This window comes from Tinamus guttatus, unplaced genomic scaffold, assembly GCF_059628265.1.
Source record: "Tinamus guttatus ecotype Peru unplaced genomic scaffold, ASM5962826v1 Tinamus_guttatus_pri_ptg000193l, whole genome shotgun sequence".
NCBI classification, from domain to species: domain Eukaryota; kingdom Metazoa; phylum Chordata; class Aves; order Tinamiformes; family Tinamidae; genus Tinamus; species Tinamus guttatus.
In genome coordinates this window covers 167,448-192,832 of record NW_028288727.1, presented here as the reverse complement: position 1 = coordinate 192,832, position 25,385 = coordinate 167,448, and the positions used below count along the sequence as shown (strand labels likewise).

General features: G+C 35.5%; 1 protein-coding gene across 1 annotated transcript; it reads right to left on the bottom strand.

Moving 5' to 3' along the window:
- Window positions 1–604: 604 nt before the first annotated feature.
- GNAI1 (G protein subunit alpha i1) lies at window positions 605–25,371 on the bottom strand. Its single transcript, XM_010227236.2, has 8 exons — window positions 25,205–25,371; window positions 12,920–12,962; window positions 12,704–12,845; window positions 8,296–8,453; window positions 6,618–6,746; window positions 2,863–2,992; window positions 1,717–1,870; window positions 605–1,123 (listed from the first exon to the last, which is right to left on the bottom strand). The coding sequence occupies exons 1-8, from the start codon at window positions 25,320–25,322 to the stop codon at window positions 933–935; spliced, it is 1,065 nt and encodes a 354-aa protein (XP_010225538.1). The 5' UTR covers window positions 25,323–25,371; the 3' UTR covers window positions 605–932.
- Window positions 25,372–25,385: the final 14 nt, after the last annotated feature.

Sequence of the window (25,385 nt, the reverse complement as noted above, 5' to 3'; positions counted from 1 at the left end):
ACCTGTTCTATTTCTCAAGCAAGCAGAAAAACCTCCTTTTACACTGTAGTTCCACCTTTGTTAATGATCTATAAAAAGAGCAAAGGTAACTTGTTCATTCACTTCAATGAGTAAAGGCCATGGATTCAGACTTCACTACTACAGCATGAATGGGTGTTTTAACAACTTCCTTTTTGCATTTCCATCAACTCCAATCATCAGTGAACCCTAAATTCAATTTCTCAGTGTTGCCATATTTGCAGCACAAAGGTTGCAAGCCCAGGTTTCAACAAGCTGTGGATTTCACATAAGTATCTTAATTTTTGTATTCATCTTACTTTTAGAAAAGATTTTTTTTTCTAAAACTTAAGGCAAAAAAAAAAAAAAAAAAAAAACTTATGTCACTTTAAAATGTGAGGTGTAGGGAGCAGTTTAAATATCAAAAAGCTATCACCATATACAATATTACCAACAAAAGAATAAGGCAGCATGCACTCTTACGATGAAAAGAATTTAATTTTACAAGATGTTTAAATAATCCAAAGGCAAAAAAGTGTCTGTCCCCTCCAACAGCATTTTAATAAAACATGGAAATTTTAGAAGACATCAAGTTACTAAAATATTCTGTTCAACGTTTATACAAATACATTACTACAATTATAAGAATACATACAGTCAAAAGACATTTCAGAGTTACCCAATTACTTAAATTTACAAGACAAACATAAATAAAGCTGTTAAAACAGGCAAGTACAGTACTGATCTATCATTAAACACAACATTTTATAATTCTTTCACCTTGAAACCAGATTAGAATTGTGTGGTCGCTCTTCAAACCTAAAAATAAAAGAGAAATAAGTATATCTAAGTTTTACACTACATAGCCATATCCCAAATGCCGAAGTCCTGTTTTCAGACATTTAATTTACCATTTAACAAAAATCTGCTTGCTCTTAGAAGAGGCCACAGTCTTTCAGGTTATTTTTTATAATTACATCAGTTACAGCATCAAAAACAAATTGCACATTCTTTGTATCTGTGGCACATGTGAAATGAGTGTAGATTTCCTTTGTGTCTTTTCTTTTGTTCAGATCTTCAAACTGGCATTGAATGTAGGCAGCTGCTTCTTCGTAAGTGTTAGATCCTAGAAGGAAAAAATTGTTCAATAAGCAGATTTCAAATTGAGAAAGAACAAGATGAATGTTGCATCTCTGCAGAGATCTTTTTGAAACAGTTAACCTAAACATGAAAAGCAGGATGTTGATTTAGTTTCAGACATTGTTTTAAGGTACCATGAGTAACTCTTGTTAAAGAAAATATTTGGACATTTTTTTTAATATCAAAAACGAAGGAGTCAATGCAACTGCAACACCAGGGGTTTTTTCATTTTCTTTAGTGACAAATAGAACAAGTCACTAACAAACCACCGCTTTTCTGCAGACTGACATATTTTGGCTACTTCAATCAAGTTATTCGTGCTTAATTTTCCTGTTTTAACAGGATTTGATGCTACCCCCCACTATCATTCCATTAAATACTTTTTGCACCTACATTTCTTCCAAGTTTATCTCCAGCTTACTACCTTCCATAAGATGGAATAATCTAAAATTAGAATGAAAAAAATGACACAAAAGGATACACTTTTGTGAATAAAAATCTTAAAAAAAAAAAAAAAAAAAAAAAAAAAAAAAAAAAGAAGCTGAAAGCTACTAGACATTTTTCCCCCTCTCTCCATACCTGAATATTCAGGGTAGCAAATAGTGAGGGGACTTCTTTTGATTTTTTCTTCAAAGAGATCTTTCTTGTTTAGGAAGAGAATAATAGAAGTGTCTGTGAACCATTTATTGTTGCAGATACTGTCAAACAATTTCATGCTCTCATGCATCCGATTCTGTATTGGAAAAAAACACCTTATTGTATCTTATCAGTTTTCAGTAATAAAATTAGAATACATATATTTGATAAGAAATTTACAAGTGATGCAGACAAGTTACAGAATTAAGCAGCTAGCATCTGGAATCAAGGTTTATCACAGAGAAACACAGAGGCCAAGATCATTACACTGGACTACCTTAGAGTTACACTTTCATAAGAAGTACTCAAGAAACTGCTTCCTGTTCTTTGTTCTCACTTCTAGGCTTAAGCCCATGTTTAATATTTTAGGAATTTGTGTTCTGCAATTACAGTTATATTCTGGCAGAGTTACTGTGTTACCTCAAAATTTTATTTTAATGATTAGTTCTTCTGAAAGTTGAAAACTAAGTTTGGCACCTACCCCATATTCCAGCATAAAAAAATAAAAAAAAAACCTACAGACCTAAAAAAAAATCAAGTGAGTAATTTTTTTTAAAAAACATTTTTAAACTGTTGAAAACACATCCCATGTAAGTATTTTGGTCAGACTTTTATCCATTTAAGTAGGACACCAACTATGACTCTTCTTGACTAAATCAGACTTGAAAGTCCTTTTCCCCCCATCTTGCTCCCCTGTTGTAGCTCCTTTCCATCTTCCCCCTCCCCCACACTTTCTTCATGCATTTTAAGGGAAGCAGAACACTAGGAAGGATCACAGAATTCTCAAAGATTTACAGACAATAAACAAGCATCAGTTTAGAAAACTATAAATAAAAAGCAGATAGAAACTTTGTGCACACTGTTATGGGAAGAGGAACATTTCAGAGGAGAGAGGACTGAAGTCGTCCAACTATTCCTGTTGAAAACATCAGGAAATATTTCTGATACTCAATCATGATCTGTACCACAATTTCTCATACAACCACAAACTTAAAGGAACACTCTCTCAAAAAGGTATTCAGCCCTCCTTTCAAACTCACGTAGTTCCTATCCCACAACTATTAAGTTCTTCAAGATTAAGGTACTTGCCATTTCTTCATCTTCAGCCAAGACTAAGTCATAATCACTTAATGCCACACAAAAAATAATTGCTGTAACACCCTCAAAACAATGAATCCACTTCTTCCGCTCTGATCTTTGACCTCCAACATCAAACATCCTGCAAAAAAAAAAAAAAAAAAGAGCATGGAATGAACTTTGCGACTTCTAGCTTTCTGCATGTTAGCCAATAAAATCTGAAACTAACAATTGTCTAAATCAAATCAAAATGTGAGAAAGGGCATAAAATTGCAATATTGCATTTTGCAATACCTAAGTATGAAAAACAATTTTAATAAAACCTTAAATATCTTTGCATGCGACCTTTTACAATAAGAGATAAAGAGAACCTAAGTTTATTAGACACCATTATGGAGTTTTCTTCAAGTCTAATATCATCCTGCATGTTTTGAACTGTGAGCCATATAAAACAGGAGACAAACACTGCTGTCCTGAAATTAAGAGATATATGCATAGCTGAATCTTTTCCTCATGTCAGAACATAAATCTTTCCCACCTGTCTTATCCCTATCACAGAAGTCTGTTGTCTCAAATTCTGATGGTCATTTATGGCTTCAAGACAACAAACAAGGTCACCATGCAATGCTCCCTATTATTTTTCTTTCATAGTCTTATCATGCAAAAACTTTCCTCCTGGTTACAAGGGAACGTAAAGAGTCCTTTTAAAAAAAAAACAAAACAAAACAAAAAAACTTTTTCCTTTCTTTATGGGTTTTCAAGGTCAATGTTAACATCTTTCCATGTTGTCAATATGAGGAGTTTAGAATTCAATACGTATAAAAATGTTCAAATAGCAGGGGGGAAAAAGAAGGGAAGAACACAGGACAGATCAGTTCCTACACCAGCATTCAGTTTGCTCCAAGCAGTAGAAAGGTCAGTATCATTAATCTCTTAACTGGGTAAGTGTCTCTCATCCAGGGAGGCATTAGTACTAAGACGTTAAAGTCTTAAAGTGGACAACAGAACATGCAGGGTTGGAAAACTACAAATTGTTTCTTTATAGAATATAACAATGCATAAGGAAACTGGTTGACAAAACCACCAAGAAAATCACTTCTTGTATCCTTTAGCAGATATCAGCTTTTAAGGACCACGAGAACTTAAAAGCTTTATACTGATGGCAGCACTATAATATCAATCTGCATGATCTCAACCACTTCAATAACGTTCTAAGATAAGGCTCAACACAAAACCATCACCACTGAGATGGTAACTGCAAGTGCAAGAAAATGGCACAACTTTCCATAGGGATTAAAGTAGTGCAATAAAAAGCTTTCTTTTTGAGAATAAAAATCTGCAGAAAGAAAACACAACTGTATAAGCAGCATCATATCCTGATAGTCTTGCTGCTCTTATAGTATCAGAAGGTCTGTCTACCAAGCACAGTTCTGGCTTCTTTAGAATATTGCCAGGCAGAAGACTTAAGACACAAAAGTAGTATAATTTCCAGTTACATACACAGATGCTCATTTTAGTCAGAAATCTTTGCTTCAGTTCAGAAGAGCCTTCTGCCTGTGGTGTATTTCACAAGCATCAACTGTCTTTTTTGGTTTATCTTTCTAATACAGCATGCAACAAATTCCCAGTTCTTTATGCAAACCATATTCTGGACTCATCTTTGAGATTGTTTATGTAGTAAAATACAGCACTGAGTGGATTTTTTTTTCTACAGTCAACATGCCAACAGAAACAAGAAGGATTATTTTTTAATATAATGAAGCTTCATCTACACAGTTCAAAGATGAGCATACTGAAACTATTTAGGAAATAGTTTAGTAATAACTGAAATTCTTCAGTAACAAAGATAAAGCTGTGAGCATCTTTCAGCAATGTTAGCCATTCTGAACAAAGAGGCCTCACGAGTTCTTCTACTCTCTAGATGTCATACTGATGCTTGTTAGGTCACAGTCTCAGCAGACCAAAACATTCAGAGAAGCCCTTTAATCTATAGAAAACTCTTAGTACACCCTAGGAGGGGAAAAAAAAAAAAAAAAAAAAAAAAAAAGGCTTCGATACTCTACAGATTCCACTTCCCAATATGGAAAAGGTTAAATGGGAAAGCTCATCTTTTAGGCATTTGCCTCAGGTAACAAAATTCATGGAAGTCACGTACAGGTTTGGCTACTCAAGAGGATCATGATTTTGCCCACGTAAAGCAAGTCAGAATTCGCAGTAGATTCAACAAATACAAAGCCATGCTGAAGGAGCAGGTGTTTATAAAGGCTGAATTTACCTTCCTTACCTAAAGTACTAGAGACATCATTTAATGACTTTCTATTTCACTTGCATAAAGCAAGTCTTTTGGTAATATTATCAACTGACTATGCCACATTAAGAGGAATTATTTCACTGAAATTGAAGTAAACATAAAGCATTAAAAGACTTTTCCAGTCATCATCCCAGTAAGCATGTTACTTAGCTATTTTTATATTACACAAGTGGCTTTGAGTGGATTATTTGGAAGGGAACATATTTAAGGACTGGTGAAAGATATTTCATTAGCATATTTTGACAGCTTTATGCAAGACAGTTATCAGATTTGACATATTCTGCCTTCTTCATATTATTTAAGCCAAGAACATGATTCCAGTATCAATACAGAATGCAATATAGGCACTAAGTATTTGCTGTGGTTGCTTTTGCTTCTTTAAAGTTACACAGGTTGTTCATCTCAACCTTGCAATTTTCAATAAATATTTCAGGTAGGCTGGGTGTTTACAAAAGACACACATATCTAGAACTCAAGAGAAATTCAATCTTTCACATTTTTAAATTGTCAGATATCTCCTATTACCCTGTTTTTTCTTAAACTACCTCCAACTTTATGTTTGTGTACAGCTCAGAGAAGTGTTTTTTATTACTACTCCTACTACCACTCTGCAGTTTAGATGACATTAGTTTGATAACGGAGCTTACATTCTAGGAGTTTACTATTTATAAAGCACCATATTAAAAAGAAATTACAAGCCTATTAAATAATAGGCTAGTGTACTACATAACTCGATAAGTTGCATTAGGAGGCATTTAAAGTTATTTTAAGGAATGTTAAAGTGTTCAAAGCTGCTAAATTTGCATTTTAAAAAAATAATCAAATAAGTAGAGAAGAAAACAAAGAAAAAAAAAATGGACAAAAAGATGTTGAACTTTTTTTTGTTTGGATATGCTATTACACAAGTGACTAGGCTCATTCTCATTGTTCATTTAGTGTTCTGTAGTGGAATAATGCACACTAAAAACATTTTAAAGATTATTTCCAATAGAATAAAAATGGAAAAAACTTATTTCTTCACATATTAGAATTTTGTACCAAACCCAAAATGTCACAATGAAATTCAGAATTACCAGAAAAAATATTTCTATGAAATCAGATATTCTTTGAAAACATAAGTAACTAATATCGAGGAAGTCTTGATTTCTTAAGTAGTTTATAGAAGCAACATGAGGCATACATTAAAATATTTTACACGTAAAACACTTAAAGCACCTCAAAGGAAAGCCTTTATTACTAAGTACATTTAAATACTCAGATGCTGAGTTATTTACAAGAGTTCCCATGACCACCACATCCCTTCAAAAATGAAGGAATTTGAGGCCAAATACGAAGAAATACTCCAGGAAAACAAGCACACTAAACAAAGCTGTGTCTAGCAAATTTGATAAATTGCATAACAATACTTTCTAGAACTTTATAGAAGTCATAGAAATATGCATCATGATTTACATACTTAAAATGAAGATCTTTGAAAGTAAAGTGAGTTTCCACTATTCCTGTGGTTTTCACTCTAGTCCTGAGAACATCCTGTTGAGTTGGAATGTAGCTGGTTTGTGCTATCCTGTCCAAGTCATTCAAGTAACTAAAGGTAAAAATAAACACTGCTTTCAGTTATTTACAGAACAGAACAGTAATCAGATAATACAAAATTATGTAGTCCATTCATTGCTGTACTTGTTTTTATAAAAGCCAATTTTCTTTAAGAAAAAAAGGAGAAGACATGTTACAAGATTATTTGCCTAATTATGAGAATATAATTGAGATGTTTTATCCTACAAAAGCAAAATCTGACACAATTGATTGCACTAATAAAAAAATCTTCAAAAATCACAAAATTGGAACTGTATTTTTTTTTTTTTTTGCAATCAACTAAACGAACATTTTCATCTTTGTATCATTCTATTGATGCCCAGGCTACTTTTCTGAAATCAAAAATTTCCTGCAAATAAAATGGAAAATAAGTGTGAAAAGAACAATCCAGTGTTTTGGGAATAACAAATACAGGCAATGCTTAATACATGACTAGCAACTTGTTATTGGGAATTTTTAATTATCTACATTTTTTCATAATGTAATTTTCATTTCCAAAGCTTCTGTGATTCAGGCCAAGAAGCCTAGCATTTCTAAATATATATTTTATTGGCCTTTTTTTTTGTAGTAAGAAATTATGCTTTTTCTCTTTTAGTGTAGCACATTTAAGGATAGAAAAAATTCTTATGGAATTGGAGGAAGAGATACTTAAATCAGGACAACAAAAGAAGAACAGAGAAGGTTATCAGAGAAAGGTAAAGTATCTTCAAGCCCTGTCATGAACTGTAGTTAAATAAGATAGTGTGTGTGCTTGCATAAGTGAAGGGTTCTGTCATCTTGAGTTCAGCTTGTTGGGTCAACCTCTCTGTGCCTTTAATGCAAATCCAGCAAATAAATAATAACCATGCAGAAAACAGTGGGTGTTTTATTTATTTTTTTTGACACTGTAGTAGCACATTTCTATTCATTCAGCATGCCTATGATTACATTACTCCAGCTGTAATCATATAGTAGTTACTTCACCTAGAAGCAGCAAATTTTAAGGGAAGCACATAACTTCAAACATTACCAAATAATTCAGAAACATAAGACTTGAAGAGCTGCCTTCTAAGGATACTATAAACACCACACCATTCTTGTGTCATCTTCTTTCCTCTGATTCTTTCCCTCGACTGACTTGCCATCATGTCTTACCCCTTGATTCCTAACTACATTTACTTTCTCTCCTTTTTTTCATCTTCTTCCATAAAGTAGTCAGGCTTCTTGGACAAGTTCAGATACTGAAAAAGTAATTGAGTCATGTTTTTGTAACTAAATGCCATTTAACATTTTAGAGCAACAAAAGCAATTTTTTGCCTTCTTCAATAGACTAGAACAACTAGACAGGACATGAGTCAAATGTAGAACACCACCATAACCCTTCCTCTTCAAACTCAGGCAGCAGCTGCATCATTCTGACCCATGGAGACAATATTTGTCTAGTTATTTCAGCATTTTATATCTATGTAGGAACAGAATTCCTCAATAGATGAAACAACTTTAAGTTCCTTTAGCCCATACTGACAAGAGAGGGAAAATCTTGTTTGTTACCCAGTACTTACTAGGCAGCAGAGTCATTAAGCTGGTATTCTCTAGATCTGTTGAAACAAGCTTGAACTCCACTGTCTTTCCACAGTCTCTTGATAACTCCAGCAAGCTCAGCAGTCATAAATCCTTCTTCTGCTGCTCCAGCTAACACAAACAGTTGACGAGCATCATCCTTTAGGATACAAAAAAAACAAGGAGACAAGTGTGAAATGCAACAGGACTACACTTGCAATGGTTCATCATCTAAAGTTCAGATCTTTCAAACAAGTTTTCTTCAGAAAATATACATGAATGTAATCAACCTCAAAATTGTGATGTAAAATGACTCGTCTTACTATTCTACTCAGGGTGTTAGTTCCTACATTTTTCAATAACAGAAAAAGACAAGTCAACTGAATTTCTTATAAGCTGATAAAAATCAACCTTCTTCCAATCCATTTATCATTTGAATTGAGTTATGATTATCTCTTCCCAAATCATTCACCAGGTCTGAGATCTACACCTCTTCCCACGACTTTTTCCAGGTAAGGCAGGGTTACAAATAACCCCTACCTTAGTTATTCCACAAAAATCAAGTTTCTTCCTTGTGCAATTTGAACAGCCTGCTAATTTTGACAGCAGAGACTTGAAAGGTATTGTTATGAAACAGATAACAGCTAGCAGAGAAGATACCAACATTAGTACTGTCATGAAGGTAGAAGCTTGACCTTAATTATCAGATGTGTGCGACCTATACTACACACCAGCCAGCAAATCGGCGTATTTGTGGCTTAACTACCCACAGCATGTACTGTTCATTTTCAGAGAAAACCAAAAGGTAACAGATCACATTGGAAAGGATAAAGGGGGAAAAAAGGAAGGTGTAGGCACTCAGCTTGAAATTGAAAGCATTTCAGAAAAGATGATAGAAAAGTAACATGCAAGATTATTCTCATATAACTGTAACTGTAGGTACAGAGCGGAAAGTCTGAGGTGGAAGATGAGAACAAAGTTCTGCCACCTTTACTGTTACAGCTAATTGGAAACTGTTTGCAAATTGCCTCTACTTGATTCAATAGAAGTAATGTTAATAGCTTAAAAACAAAAAGCTTTATGTGAATCCAAGAGACTTGAAATTTATATGCATCTGTATACTTGTATGTAGTTATACATACGAACAACAAATAATTAACAGTTGTTAATACATAGTTCAAGAGATCTTTTGAAAGCTTAATTAGCAACAAAAAGAGAAGCGCTTGCCAAAAACTTTACAGAATAGTGATTGCTGTATGTGCAACAGGTCAAATAATGCAAGTAATTAGTAAAACTTGAATGGATTGTGATTTATTACATTAAAAACAGTCAGGGCACAAGATGGTCAGATCCCACTTCCTGGAGTTTGAACAATATGCCCACATAATGGAAAAACGGATGACAATTCTGCTCTTGAATACTATTTGTGGGTGGAAAGGCCATGGATGTACAACTTTTTCAAAAAGTCAATCATGAAAGACAACATAATTTACAACACGTGAGAAAAACAGATTGGAAAGTACCAAGTCAATTTTGTCATGAATGAAAAAAAACATTTTGCACCTACCATGATCTAACTTTCAAATACAAAAGTTAATTCTGGCCAGCAACCCTATATAACTTTTTCCTATTATTCAGTGAAACTGCCGTCTATCAAGAGGAATAAGACGGAAGAGCTGTTGCAAATACAGCAGATCTACATCATCTCAGACTACTTCTTGAAGGAAGGGCAAGGGGCAGGATGCCACAACAGGAAACGGCAAAGAAAAAAGACACACAAATTTCAGTTTTTAAAAAGCTCATCTATTAAAACAAAAAGGGTTATTTGTTCACCCCATATTTCCCTTCTAAAGATAGAAACCACATTTGTGGAAATCAAATACTGCCAATACAGAACAATTAAATCTTATTTTCACTAGGCAGTGTTATATACTTCTCTTTAAGGCTGGAATAGGGCATGTTCCACTCTAGGACTTACATTTTTTGTATCAGATTTCATAAATGAGACATTGCACAGAAACTCATTTAGTCATGTCTTAAACTTATGGCAGCAGATCTCATATCTAGAGAGTTGATCATCCTTTAAAGTATTCACTGTGTGTCACTCATAGCATGCTTTTTACCTTCAGTATTACTTTGTCTTCCAGAACATTGAAATGTACAGTCTTCAGACTGTTACTGGAGTAAAGTTGTCAGTAATTTGTGATCATATAATTCAACAGCTTTACAGAAAAACTTGTGTGTTCAACTCACTGATTTACCATGAGTCCAAAAAAAGAGATCAAAAGATTTTCCAAATGAAATCATTCCAAATAAAACCCTCACCAACTCTCATGAAGAAATTTGAGAAAAAAGTCTTAAGAAACAGTTTTCCTGATTTCCTGACTCCCCAGTTGTATACCAGAAGCTCTGGACTTAGCTCTGGATTTTTCCCCTATTTTTGTTTTTTACAATCAATAAAAATCTGGGGCTGATCTGCTACAGCAATTTTGTCCTAGAAAAGAACCTGGGAGAAGTTAAGATCTGCCTGAATGCAGAAGGATGAGCAGTTATTTCAGGACCATCCCTAACAAATATTTATCCTCATCAGTTACACACTCAGGATAAAAAAAAAATCTCACTGGAGTTCAAATTGATATCATAAGTAAAATAAACCTCAAAAACATCTTGCTAGCCACTTATCTGCTCACTATCAGATTACCTCCCCTCCATTTGTTTTCACTATGTATTTAGTTATGAATCTACCATATGCCTCTAACACCAACAGCCAGATTCTGGAAAAGACTATTGCACAGCTACCAGACTAATGTGCAGTGAGATACTGGTCCTCCACAGAAAACTTTGGTCTTGAGGCAACACAACAGCAAACATGAGAACAGGTGAGGAGAGGAACAGCCAATAATAATGTATGCTTAATTGTGAGCACAGCTAATAAACCTTCTTCAGGTAAATTCCACATATGTGCATAAAATAACAACTAATCAAACAGTGAAAGCAAAATGTCTAATAATTTACATATAAGTGACAACAGGAAGATTTATAGTTCAATTATACCTTTACCATCCACTTCGCATAAGATTACAAACATCTGTCTCCCTTATACACATAAGGCATCACACACGGCTACTGATACTAACCTCACTGATATTTATAATCGCTTTCTAAGCGAACAAAAAAAGTCTTGAACACGAGTTAAGGAAAGCAGCACCCACATACCACTTTTTCAACAATCTGCTGATCCTCTAACTGTAATTCAGCCTTAACATGATGGAAAGCGTAATTATGACAGCGTATCCTTCTTATTACTTTACGCATTTCTTTCAATAAGGGAACTGCAAAAACCTTCATGCCTTCTGAAAAGCAGCAATAATGAGGGTAGTTCCTGCTTCAAAAACTGCTTTGCTGACAATTCCATGCAAAGGAAATAAGGCACATAATCCTAACCTAAGACTTCAACACTTCAGACTAATAAATTCAACCATCAGTTTCAGTGCTGCAACAGAGCAAATTGCTGTAACCAAAGGGCAAATAAAAACACCTAATCTAAGCTAATTTTGGAGACATTCAGAGCATCTACCCTCCTGACCACATAAATAAGAACAGTCAGCATGTAGAAGGGTACAGGAGAAGGGCTGGAGAAAAGATAAGCAAAAAGAATTAATCCTGCAGTAGGTGGGATAGCAAATAGTTTAATTACAGGAACAGTAAGCGAGGTGAGATGGAAGAGAGGCAGAAGAGCTTAGAAAGAGCTCTATTCCCTAGCTCAGCAAAAGCTCCTATTTATTAGGAAAAAAAGTCAATCCTTATGCTGTCATTAAGAGTAGATACCAACAGCAGACCTATGCCCATTCCTACTCTGCTTTGAATAAAACGGAGGCATCCACATTGGAAGTCAGTATGAAAACAGGATTGGACCCAGAGGTTAGAAGCATTTTAAGGCACGCGTTATTGTGCACATGACTTAATAGAGAAAAAGTAGGCAAAAGATGACCTATTCAAATTGATTTTAAGGAACGTGAAAACATCCAACTTAAATTACATAATAAGAGTCGCAAGTTCATAAAAAGTAAGTGTAATGACTGAGTACCTCAATGTTTTTCAAGATCTCCCTACGATTCAGATGCCTAATTCTCCAGATTTAGGCAAAACTTACCTCTAGCTGTCCTGTATTTAACACTACTTGCTCCCATTTAAAGCTTTCTAAAAGAAAGCCAGTTTTTTTTCATTCTGGGTTACTTGACTACATGAAAATGAGTGCCGTTTATTTATAAAACCTTATATCCTAGAAATGATTTTTTTTTTTTTATAGGAAAAGATGCTACTGACTTTTCTAGGAAATAAAAATGGAGAAAAGTGGAAAAAATGAATGAAACTTGTATTGTGTAACTGTGTAATTAATTCAATACTCACAGCCCTGGTTGGATCACCAAAATCTATCTTCAACCTCCCCATTGCTCTAATGATAGCAATAATGGACTGAATGGTGTTACTGTAGACAACAGCTTTGTACTGTTTACACTCTTCTTCTGAATAACCAGCCTCATGGATAATCCTAAAGAAGGAGAAAAATGTTTTTTTTAATTCAAAGAAATGATTATTTATAACATACTGTTTCACTATACTTACTTCATTTGTTTGACAATTGTGCTTTTCCCTGATTCACCAGCTCCTGAAAAATAAACATGTAAAATTCATTAGAATAGACATTCATGTTCAGAATACTTTTAAAGTTAGTTTCCACATGTCCAGTACTTAACCAATATAAGTCCTCAAAAGCACAAAATGCATTTATTAAACATTACTTGTTACTAACAAAAGAATGCCTCTGGAAGTGTCATTTTAATAAGAAATCATTTAATTGGAAAGAGTTGGGAGTTTTCTTTTAAGACTTTGGAGTACTCAAGAGCATGATCTTCAGTCTGCAGGCGTTTCTAATAGAAATAGATTATCAGTTGTCCATTTCTAAAACAGCCCTTTACCTACCTATCAACACCAAACCAGAGACTCCCTACACCCATTTCGCACTGCACTAACAGTGCTCAGTGTTGCAGGTGAGCATCTTGCTTTTGAGCGTTCTAGACTCATTGCTATTACTTGGCCCTTTCAAGAATAAACCAGCACAGCCAGACTGCTATTTGCGGAAAAGATTACATAAAGTTTGTCAGTCTTGCTGATTCCATTCTCAATGATTAACAAATTAAAAGAGGAACATTAAATTAAAATGCAAAGCTTACAAAAACAAATAATGTTCATCAGCAAACAAAAAAGCACAATTTCTGCTGTCTCAATTTATTTGCCTTCAGATTCTTTGACCTGCTTCTTCCCCTGACAAATCCACGCAACTCATTTAAATCCCTTCAGACACAGCACCCTCCTTGTTTGCTTTTACTTGTCAGCTTGTGCTGAATCCTCCCCCTTATATCCCTGCCTCTCAACATGGCTTTGTAGAAGCACATATAACCTTCCCACAGTCTGCCAGTGTTTCTAAAGCACACAGAAAATCCGTTGTCCAATTTCAACAGAGCTAAAGAAAGTGCTGGTCTATAGCTGAAGCGGATGAGCAACCTGTCATGAATGAAAAGGAAAAGGCTGAAGTGCTCAGCACCCTATTCAGCCTTGGTCTTTACTGACAAGGTCTTCTCTTGAGCCTCCCAGATCCCATACAACAAAACTGGGGGCAGAGAAAGGCTAAAGGAAAACCGAGCTAGGAACTAAAATGAATTGGAAAAGGATTAATCAATGAGACCAAAAAAAGATATAAAAGGTGCAGAAGGATCTCAGCCATGCCTCTGATGTTTCTCTACAGAATCTTCACAAGTCATCATGATCACTGGCTGCTGAGAAAGGCAAATACTGAACTAGGGAACAGCCTTGGAGAAACCGAGATACCCTGCAGAAGTTGGCAACCAACCACATACAGGGCTGCACTGACATAATTAAGAACACACAGCGTACAAAGAGAAGCTAGGGAATCTGTGCTTTTTCATCCTAGAGAGATGACCAGTGGGTGTCCTGTCTTCTTCACAAAACCCATTTAGATGCCTTTATACAGAAGCAGATTTTACCTTTAAAAAAAAAAAAAAAAAAAAGAGATGAGAAAAACATGAAGCTGCAACAGGGGAAGTTCTAAAGATACTAGTGGAAAGAAACACACACACAATCACTGCACTGTTTTAAGGGTAATGGTTAAGCACTGGAACAGATTGCTCAGAGGGAGTATAGAACCTCATCCTTGAAAGATTTTTAGGGAAAAAATGGACATGCCCCTGAGCAGCCTCAAATTTTGATCCAAGCGAGCCAAGTGTTCAGGGTAACACTTCCCAGTAGGTGACATCCAGACATTTTCTCCAAGTTAAAATGACACTTCCATTTTAACTAGTCTCTTACATAGCAATGCCTTCAGAATGTTCCTCCTGGCAGATTTACCCAGTGTGTAGTCTTATGACAGTCCGAAACCAGCTCAGGGCTGTTTGCCTGCCAAAAGTTGTCCCACCTCCCTGCAACACTGTTAGTGATGTGGCTGGCTTTTCTTTCCTCCAACACACAGCACAATGAGTGTTAGTGCCAACACAAAGCACTCCGCAGAAGTACACAGATACGGAATAAAGAGAAGGATTGTCAATTTCAACCTAAGATTGGCTTAACGTCATATTTAGTTAGACTCCACATTTATCAAAAACAGGTCTTATTTGCATATTTCTTTCTACAGAGCAGCAATAGTTCTCACTCTCTGAACTGCCACAGAAATTCAGTATCAGATATATATATAAAAAAAAATCTGTATAACAACTGTAAGAACAAACACTGACCTCTACAAGTTGCTGATGAATACTGTACCTTATGACAACAGAACAAATTCAGGCAAAGTTTACACATATCTTTCAAGAATCAAAAGGATGACATGAACACCTGTAGTATCTACCAACTAAAAGCCAGAAAGCCTTTTAAACAAAGTTACACTTTAAGAGACACTATTTCAAGGTCACTCATTACGACTACAATTAAAGTATTTATAATACAAATTAACACTTAATCTGTAAATGCTTGATTATGCACTTTATGGACAAACATGGGACAAAACCATCAGGCAGTGAATTCAAAGTTTTGAAAAAAGTAGTAATTTTTCCTTTTATACAATTATGCATTTAGCAGCAATTTTGGAGCACATTGAACAAAAAAAAATATTATTGTTGTATTTCACTTGCATTAACTTGTGGAGTGCTATTTCCCTTAAAAAAATTACAATATTTGACTGTAATTGAGCAGGTAAGTGCCAGGCCTGGTCATGTTATCTCATACTTTCAACTTTTTCCTACATTCTTTCTATTCAGTTTTTCTTGAGTGGAATATGGTCTGTTAGTACTCAAGTATCACAGATAAGTGTACCACACCTTTCATTTTCACAAAAGCTCTAACAGCTCTAACACCACCACAGTCATATAATATAAACAAAAGTAACTGGTTTCACAGCACCTAACACCTACAGTGAGCTCCTGGACATGCATTGTCTATTATATCTTCCGGAAAATGAAAGAAAATAATTTTTTGTCTGCATCTTTGCTGACAATGTCTTACATAAGAAAATGATACCTTACTATCCCATACTGAAAAAGATTCTTTTGCTTCCCTAAATAAAAGCCTCAGCCAGGTTTTCTGGCAAATGCAGAGCCACACTGATGCAAAATTCCCTCTTACCTCACTGTGAACAAGCTGTCCTCATCTAGAGGAAAACATGAACTTGCTTTTAGAAAGTTTTCAACACGAGCAGGCAATATGAAAAACATAGTATTACATTTGCACACTAAATGATAGCTGTTCTTTCTTTCATATGCGAACGCAGATTTAGACAGAACTGTATACTCCTTCCTCATGTAATAAAGCATGTTATTGATGGCCTTTGATACTTGACTTCAGCTTCACTACTGCCAATAATTTTAGTACTACTGCTTCCTTACACAGCAAGCACTCTAAAATGAGTGATTTCAGGAAGAATCATTTATGAATCCAAGTACAGAAACTGCTTTTTGCAAGTACCAGGATCTATACAACATTTCTAACTTGCAAACAGTTGCTAATTGCTTACTGAAGAATCTACTCATACACCATAACATAAATAGAAAACTTCCAACAGACATTTTTCAACTTTCCAGACTGTACAGCAGAAGACTTGCACAGAAACACATCTGAAATTTAAAATAAATCCACTGACTCAGAAATTTTTGATTTCACCTACAAGTCCTCTCCCTACAACTGTCCTGCCTGTCTTCTGCCATATGTTATCTTTTTATAGCAGAAGGCACAAAACATGGTACCAGTTCCTTACTTGCCACTAATCATAGCACAAGTTAAAACAACCAGTAATTTCTGTTCTTTCTACTATGCACCCAGTGGTCTTATATAGATTAGAAGCATAATCACTTAAATTTATCACCCCAAGATACCTTACCAGATACTAGTAGCTGCTAAATATTGCAATATTCAAAACACCTGTGTTACTACAAGAAACTCAAACAGGGAAAACTTGTTATTACACTTCTAGCACACAAGTGGACCACTAAATGAAACTCAGACACCAGTACCCAAGCTACCACACCTGCTCTCACTAAATTCTATTTTTGTCATATTCTCCCGCTCCAACACTTTCACTCCTTCCTCCAAATAAAAATAATAAAAATAAAAAATAAAAACCACCCACAGACAAGAATTACGCTTTTGTGGCTGCTGCAGTTCCGTAACTACTGAAGTTCAAACATGTCAGGAAACTTTGAATGAATTAATGTGTGAGTAATACCTGGAAGAAAGTACTTCTGTAATTTAACTATGTAGTAATGACTGCGAGTCCCAGATTACATCATGACTGCTTGAAAGCACAGGAGTAACAGATTCTAAAATTACAACACTGACTCATCTACAGAGAACTGAGATAATTCTAGGTTTGCAGTATCTGCACACTGGTTTATTTCTAGCCTAGAAACAATTCTGCAAAGTACTGTCGCTTTTGGAAAGTCCCTAAACAAAACCCAAAACTGATCATATCTTTCCTAGGTTTTCAATGCTGCTCTAAATAGGTCTTTGAAATTAACAGTACAGAACAAAATATAGTCAATATATTATGTTCTAAGCACCGTTATAAGAAATTGTTTATACAAAATGTTACCTCAAAAAAAGAGCTACCCAACAAAGTCCTACGCATTTATCCAGGTCGAGATCTGCAATGAACTTAAATTATTTTAAATTTCCAAGATACCTAGACTACTATTGTTATAAATACATGATTTAAAAAATATATTAAAACATTTAATATTGAAATACTGTTTTTATATTTTTGATCTCAGAGTTCAAAGCATCATCTTACAATTTTAGTAGGATTCTACCTTAAAGTGCAGAAAAAAATTGAGCCTATTAACTGAACTATTTCTAAAGTATATACTTTTCCTGTAGCTGCTTAGCTTTGCCACCTACAAACCAGAAACAAGAGATATCACCGTATATATACGAAAAGGATCCTTATAAATATATCCTGAAATTTGCACTAGATTGAACCCTTTAGTGTACCTTCATATGGCCACTCTTCTTGTTTTACATGAAGACATATCACCATCTTTACACCATACTTGCAGTTCAGTGATTGAGATACAAGAGGACTTCTACTCCTACATGGATTACCAATTTATGACTTGGAGATACTTACCAAAATATTCCCCACTGCATATCTTATGCAGGTTATTCCAGTGCAGACATGCAACTGAACTTCTCAGCATTTTTCTGTAGTTCTGAGCATATTTTTCATCATATGCTACATTTGTAATTCAGAACTACAGTACTGTTGCATTATCTAGGCTTGTGATAGATCCAAAAGTCCCTATCTCAGATAACTACATAATAGTATAAATAATAAGTTGGGAAAATGAGACAAAAATGTAGATGCACTTCTCTCTAAACAGGAAGAGATGCAAGTCTCAGCTGAATTTTTAAAAACTATTTGTCACATGACAACAAGGAATCATCTGCAAATGCAATAAATGGGTATCCTCAAAGTTTACCCTAGGGCAATAGTAGCTATACAAAAAGTTAGCTCATTATTGTAAAAGTAGTGCAACACATCTGAGCTCAAACAAATTCTTATACTTTACCCATCTCTAAGCGAACAGGGCTTTTTATTTTGCTGTTTGGGAACTGTAAGATCCATGAAAAAAGGAGAGTAAGATTCAAAGGGCCAAGTAAGAGCCAAATTCACTATCTTCGCTGAAATGGCAGATTAAGTGACACAACGAAAAATAACCTACATAACTAAACTGAACATGTTAAAACCAAATATTTTCAGAATTCTTTCTTTCAATATGAACCAGCAGAAGAAAATCTGTTTGTATACACAATCATTCTTTACACACAGGCATTTTTTCCCACAAAAAAAAAAAAAGTGTTTAAGAGTACTGAACAAATTTGGACTTGACAAATGGTGTCAAACTGTATGAGAAAGCTTTAAATGATTTCAAATTTTGATACAGTTCAAAATAGGCAATTGTAATCAACAAGCACAGAATTGAGAAATAAGAGAAACCTACATAGACCTGATTAACTTCAAGTTATAAGGAGGAAAGACAAAATGCCCTATGGTTCTGAAAAGCAGACAGAGAAAATAAGTAGTCTGTCACTTAAAAACTAGATGACAGGATTTGCTACTAAATATTGAGCCACTAAAGCATATTAGAAGCAATCCCTGTTAATGCCTTTAAAAGCTTAGAAAGCACATAATGGTTTTGCTAAGAGTCTACTAGATTTATCAAGGATCAGTAACTAAATAGGCATACAACTGAGAAATCTACTTCCAAAATGCTTCACGAAATATATAATGCATGAAGAATATAGATAACACTTAAATGAGCTTTAACAGCTTACCTTCAGCCTGACATCATACAGTAAATCATAGGTAGATTCAAAATATATATATATATAAATCAATGAACATTCAAAACACTTAATTAAACAAAAGCCATGAATACTCAAGATAATTTTCTTGTTTATTCACAGTTCTATTACTGCAAGATATTCTATTTTCAGTTCTGGCTGATTTTAAAGTTATATTTCAATACAGTATTTACACAGTATTTAGTTACAGTAAAGCAGAACTAAGAACAACCCAGATAACAGCTAAATACCTCACTACCATGTTGCATTTTCTGGTGCAGTAACCCAGACTGATAAGTAGAATATCCTTCCCAGCTGACACTAAAACCTCTAAATAGAATAACATTTTAAGGAATGGAGAAAAAGAAGTTCAAGTTCCCTTGGGCTTGGTATGAAAACAAGCTCACACCTTCATTTTATCAAATGCTCTATCAAAATACTACTTGAAAAAGTCAGGCAATATCTCCTACTCTAGTAGTAATGTTTTAAGAGTGGGTTTTGAAAGGAGCTTAACACACATAACTAGACCTCACAGAAAAGTTAACATACAATTTCACATTATCCAGCTTTACAGTTAACTCTGACAGAAGGGGAGAAAAATGGAAGAATTCCAGTCTTTTTCCCCCCTCCCACCCACAGCATCCATGCGCCCTGGGCACATGCTTCTGCCGCTCACTGTGCCTTTATTCAGTGCTCACTATGTCCTTATTCTATGATCAGACCACTATGAAATATCACTCAGTTCACTCAAATATCACTAGCAGCAAAATAAGTCACAAAAAGGCAGTTGATTTGACTTCTAAACCATCACCAAACTAGCTGAAGTGTTCAAAGGCATCAGGTATAGAGTAAAACCACAGTCAGATGCTGCAAGAGTTCTCCAGCAACAGAGTCACTGAACTGCTCTCACTATAATATTAGAGAACTGGCAGTGCTTATTTATAGAACCACAGCATAGGTATAAAGAAAATCATCTTGGCTGCTTTTTAAAACTATAAATACAAAACACAGATTCAGATTTTTTTTATAATTGTAATGGGTAAGAATCAATATCACAGCCAATGGCTATATGCTTCATCCATGTAGAAAACACATATGTAGGAAATTATATTAAAACTTTAAGGATGGAAGGATAAGATCCATGCAGCCATTCAATTGTAACAGCTGTGCTTCTGGTTAGTTCTTTCATTTAAAAAAATGAAGAGAGTCCTACAACAAATCAAAAATTATGAGCCTGCCTCACAAATCCAACATACCATTGTTCATTACGGTACATTGATTTCATCTTTAAAAACTGTCAGTTTAGTGAAACAATTGTAAAGACTGCCTTTCCATTTTGGTTGCCTAGATACTCTTACATTACACTAAATAGTTAATAAGGAGCCTTTGAAAAGTATATTCTCCATCCCATGCACAACATTACAGTTCTAAAAAGCATGCATAAAACAAAACGATGTACAGTTTATACCAAAACCCAAAATACCGCATACTCATTTATTTTTACTAATGCCTTTAAAGCAAGTAGCTTTATGAAAATTACTTTTTGTATCCTACTAACAGGATATGAAGAACAACTTAATTTCACTATCAGTTTATACAGGCATACAAAATATTACAGGTGGAGCATGCACAGTATCAGCATTTAGAGATGATGAATCTCCCCCATGTAAGTGATAGAACTATTTTTATCAGAAACTTTTTAGATTAGGACAATCAAGGTTGGCATAATACTTAATGCCAACATCTCTGAAGACATCTGTAACAAACAAGTTTGAGAACTGCCATAAGCTCCCTATGCCTTGCAAAGTCCTTTGTTGTTGTTTGCAAAAATATACTGGAGAAAAGGCAAGAGAAATAATACTACAAAAAGCGTGTGCATGTATATACATGTACCATATTGGCAGCCAGGTCTGGAGGAAAACAGCTATTTTCAAGGTCTATGGGTACAATATTGTTGAGAAGATGAGTACAGACTGGTAGTAGTTGACTGAACAAACAGAAGTCACTAACACAAGAGAAGCAGACACATAAAGATGTTGGGATGTGAAGATTCAGAAGAATGGCACATGATTTTTCCAGCTCCTGCCATAAGCAACAAGAACTGCAATAAAAAAAAAAAAAAAGACCAGTGCTCTGTCTTGGAATAAAAGATAGACAACTTTAAGAGCATGGCACACCTCTGTTCCAGCATCAATCACAAGATAGTTCAGAAGTGGAATAGTGCCTCTACAGGTCATGTGTACAGAAGTATCTACTGAACTTAAAAATTTAAGTGTCATTATCCAGAAAGCAAAACAACTGCAGTCTTACAAATATATTGCCTATGGTCTCCTAGATTCAGGGACCCACTCCAAAAAATTTTGCAAGACATCTGAAGGCATCCTAATTCAATGATGCTAAGAACCTGAATGCCAAGTTTACTATATTAGGTGAAGAATTCAACAATCCACAAGAAAATGCTAATCCTATAAACTCACATTGCCAGGTTCAACGTATTCAAAAAACACTACGAATAACTTCATACCAGACGGCTTTCTGCTAAATGGGGCACTGTCTGTTCTGCAGTTGGCATAAATTCAGTCTTGTGTGCTCTGGCTAATTCAATAGAAGAATATTTCTAAATCCACACTTGATCTGCATCACATGTATATTAAAAGCAGAACACAAACACCACCTCCTAGCATTAGTAGAACTGCATTCATTTTGGAAGCATCAGATTTATTTGTTGGGCAACACAAGTTAAGATTATGAACCACAGGGAAGAAAAACAGATTTTAGATTTATCTACCTGAAAACTAGCCAAGGTATATACTGCTCTTCAGAAATCCAGCTCACAGTAAGTATATGAGTTTATTTGTAAGAAACAAATAAAAGAAACAAACAAAAAAACACTAAAACCACATGATTACCTCAAATAATCGGGAATGTACATTTAAAAATATCGACTTGAAGTGAATATTAGGCCTTTAAGTGAAAGATTCTTTTACATGTTAGATTCTTAGTGTTTGACAGTATATTGAACAGCACTTACACCTTTCATTTTAAATTCCTATGCAATTTAAGTATTTCTTCATCAGAAATAGAAGGCACTAATTGAAGATTATTTTTAAAAAAGCTCATTTAATGATTTAAAAGAGAGGGGAAAACCACCAATCTCCATATACAAACGAGCATGTTCCAGCTAGCTTATAAACTACATACTCAAATTGAGCCTTCTAATAATGAAAACTGCTTTTGGAGAAATTTTCCTGAAAAGATTCTCCTGATGCTGGTATATCATATCAACATGCATAGGATAAGGATAACGTTGTTTTGGACAGATAATTCTTCAGAATCCAGGATTTTTATTCCAAGAACAACTCATCTACAAGCTACAGTCAAATTTACACACAGTGACGAGAAATCTTATCTAAGTTAGATAACCTGGAGCAACAATATTTCTAACCACTTAGATCTAGCTGCATCTCCCTATAAATAGGCTAGAAAATATAAACCACACAAATTAGTTACATTAATCACTAAATCACAATAGTTTCAGTAATGTCAAATCTTCTTCATTAAATCAGTGCTATTTCCTGTTTTAGACAAGCATTTAGGGAAAAAGATATAATGGAACAAATTAAATACAAAAGCTGGAAATAAACTAATTTTATAAACTTGCCTTCCTTCAGTTTAACCTATTAGCTCAATCAAGAGATAATCAGTAAGATTCTCTAATCACCATGTAAATATATATATATATATATACACACACTTTTTTTTTTTTTTTTTTTTTTTTTTTTACAACTCCTGGAATAAGTTTCCCTTATTGAGTCAAGGCTCAATAACTACATGAACATTTCCTACATAAGCAAGATATTTTTGATGCCTCACATATTGCCTTTTCCTGCCAGCACACTACAGCTCGGACTGTTCTTTTTATTGCGGTATCTTTTTAACTGAACAAATCCATAAATAGATACACCAATACAACCAAATAGAAGATAAACTGTAACACGTGGACAGATCAAAATTGGGAAAGTGAGTGCAGAACAAGAGAGTGACTCTAGCGCAAGTACCCCAAGTTAGCTTTGTCAGCAGATAAAGTATTCACATAACATTTTATACTATCTTGTACTGTTGCCAGATAAGTTAGTAAACCTGGATTTTATAAATAAGAACATTACGCAACTAAAAATACAGTGGCAAAACTCAATCTCAAGATTGAGGAAATTAAAGCATTTTCTATAGATGCAGAACTCATCCCTACCCAGGGAAAACAATGAAACAAAGATGACAATACTACACACGTTGCAAATTTCATAAAAACAGAAAAACTCTAAAGAAATATTTCAAATGTCTTTGAACTGATGCCTAACATACATCAGTTCATACATGTAGCAAAACATCAGTTCAACATATTCAAAAGAGACCATAAGAACATCTTCTGCACTACTACTATTGATCTCATACCTGATAACATTCACACTCAACAATCCATTACTGAGGCTTTCAAAGCCTCATAGAACTAAGACTTATTTTGGTTGGCAGTGTGCTATCTGGAAAATACACACAAAAAAATTCCCAAAACCCCTCAAAAGCAAGATTTAATCTATACATATAGATTTTAGGACTGTAGGACACTTGCCCTGCAGCTCACATTGGGCATGTTTCAACTCTTCACCTACATATGAAAGTGCTTCCCTAGAATTGTTTGGAGTCATTTTAAAAGAAATTTTCAAAAAGATTTTTTTTAAATAAAACTACTGTTATCACTAAATAATGATTATTTAGTGATAAAAATATTGTAGATAAGTATTTAGCATAATCAGTTTTGAAGGGAGTGAGAAATTGCTTGATAATTAGAAAATTTTGACTAGAAACTGTAGCTTCAAGAAGGGAGGGGGAGCACCAGTGGAAAAAAAAAAACAACATTTTAACTCCAGTTTACAAGAACCCTCTCTTGTTTCTGTTAAGAAGGCCAAGTTAAGAGTCACTTCAACATCAATACAGTTTGCTCAGCTGTCCGAGTTGTACAATAGTGTTAGTTCTGAATGAAGGTGCTTTCTAATTAAAAATCTCATTTCCCCTTTTTAAAACTATCTATATTCTCAAGCACCTAAAGCACCTAAAGCAGTCAAAAAGTATGCCAGTAATTATGAGCAAAGTTTAATAACCCAAGAAAGCATGTGGGCTGATTCACTAACACACCGCAGAATCCCCATTAAGATTTCACCAACATAAGCAGCTTCCACAAAAACAAAGAATACAAAAAGTCAAATGGTGGTTCTGCTCATGTTCTTTCCTGCTTTGTGCACTTTAATCTACAAAAACAGTTTATAAATCAGACGTTCTGCAAGAAACATTAGGAACAAACATCCGCCAACCTAAAGTTTCCATAAACTCCTCCGCTTAGTGGATGTACACAGGACCCACCACATAAGTTTAAAATGTTACCTGCTTTAAATGGATGCTACAGGAGACCTTTGGCCAAGCTACTCCGTTGCATTTCTCCACTACGGCCCTGCCTCCAACCGTGGTTTTCCTACCTGCCTTACCAGGCTGCTGCTCCTCTCCTTAGTCCAAAAACTGTCGAGGAGCCACCAGCACCGACCCCAGCGAGTCCTCCCGGGGGTGTTTAACGGGAGCCACCCTACAGGGCCGCTCCGAAGCGGGGGCCCCTCGCCCGCAGAGTCTGTGCCGCGTGCGCGGGGGCCCCTCCTTAACGCGGGGCGGGGGGACGATACGATTTACCTCAGGATTCGGGGCGGGAAAGGGGAAACGACTGAGCTCAGGGCTGGGGGGAGGGAATAAGAAGGAGTTTACCTCAGAACTAGGGGGGAAGAGGATGGAATTTACCTCAGGAACACGGGGAAGGATAGGGTGGGAGGGGGAGATGAAATTTACCTCAGGATTGGAGAGGGGAGAGGTCGGACGACTTCGCTCAGGGAAAGCGGGAGGGGGGAAAGCAGGCTTTTACCGCAGGACTTGGGTGAAGGGGCCTTAGCTCGGCGCGGCCCTTACCTAGAAGGAGCAGCTTGACCTCCCTGGCCGCCTTCTCCCCATCCTCGCGCAGGTTCCTGTCGATCATCTTGCTCCTCTCCACAGCCGCCTTGTCCTCGGCGCTCAGCGTGCAGCCCATCTTGCCGAAGGGGCTGCTACGTCCTCCCGGGGAAAAGAACACCCGGCGGCGGGGAAGCGCTGC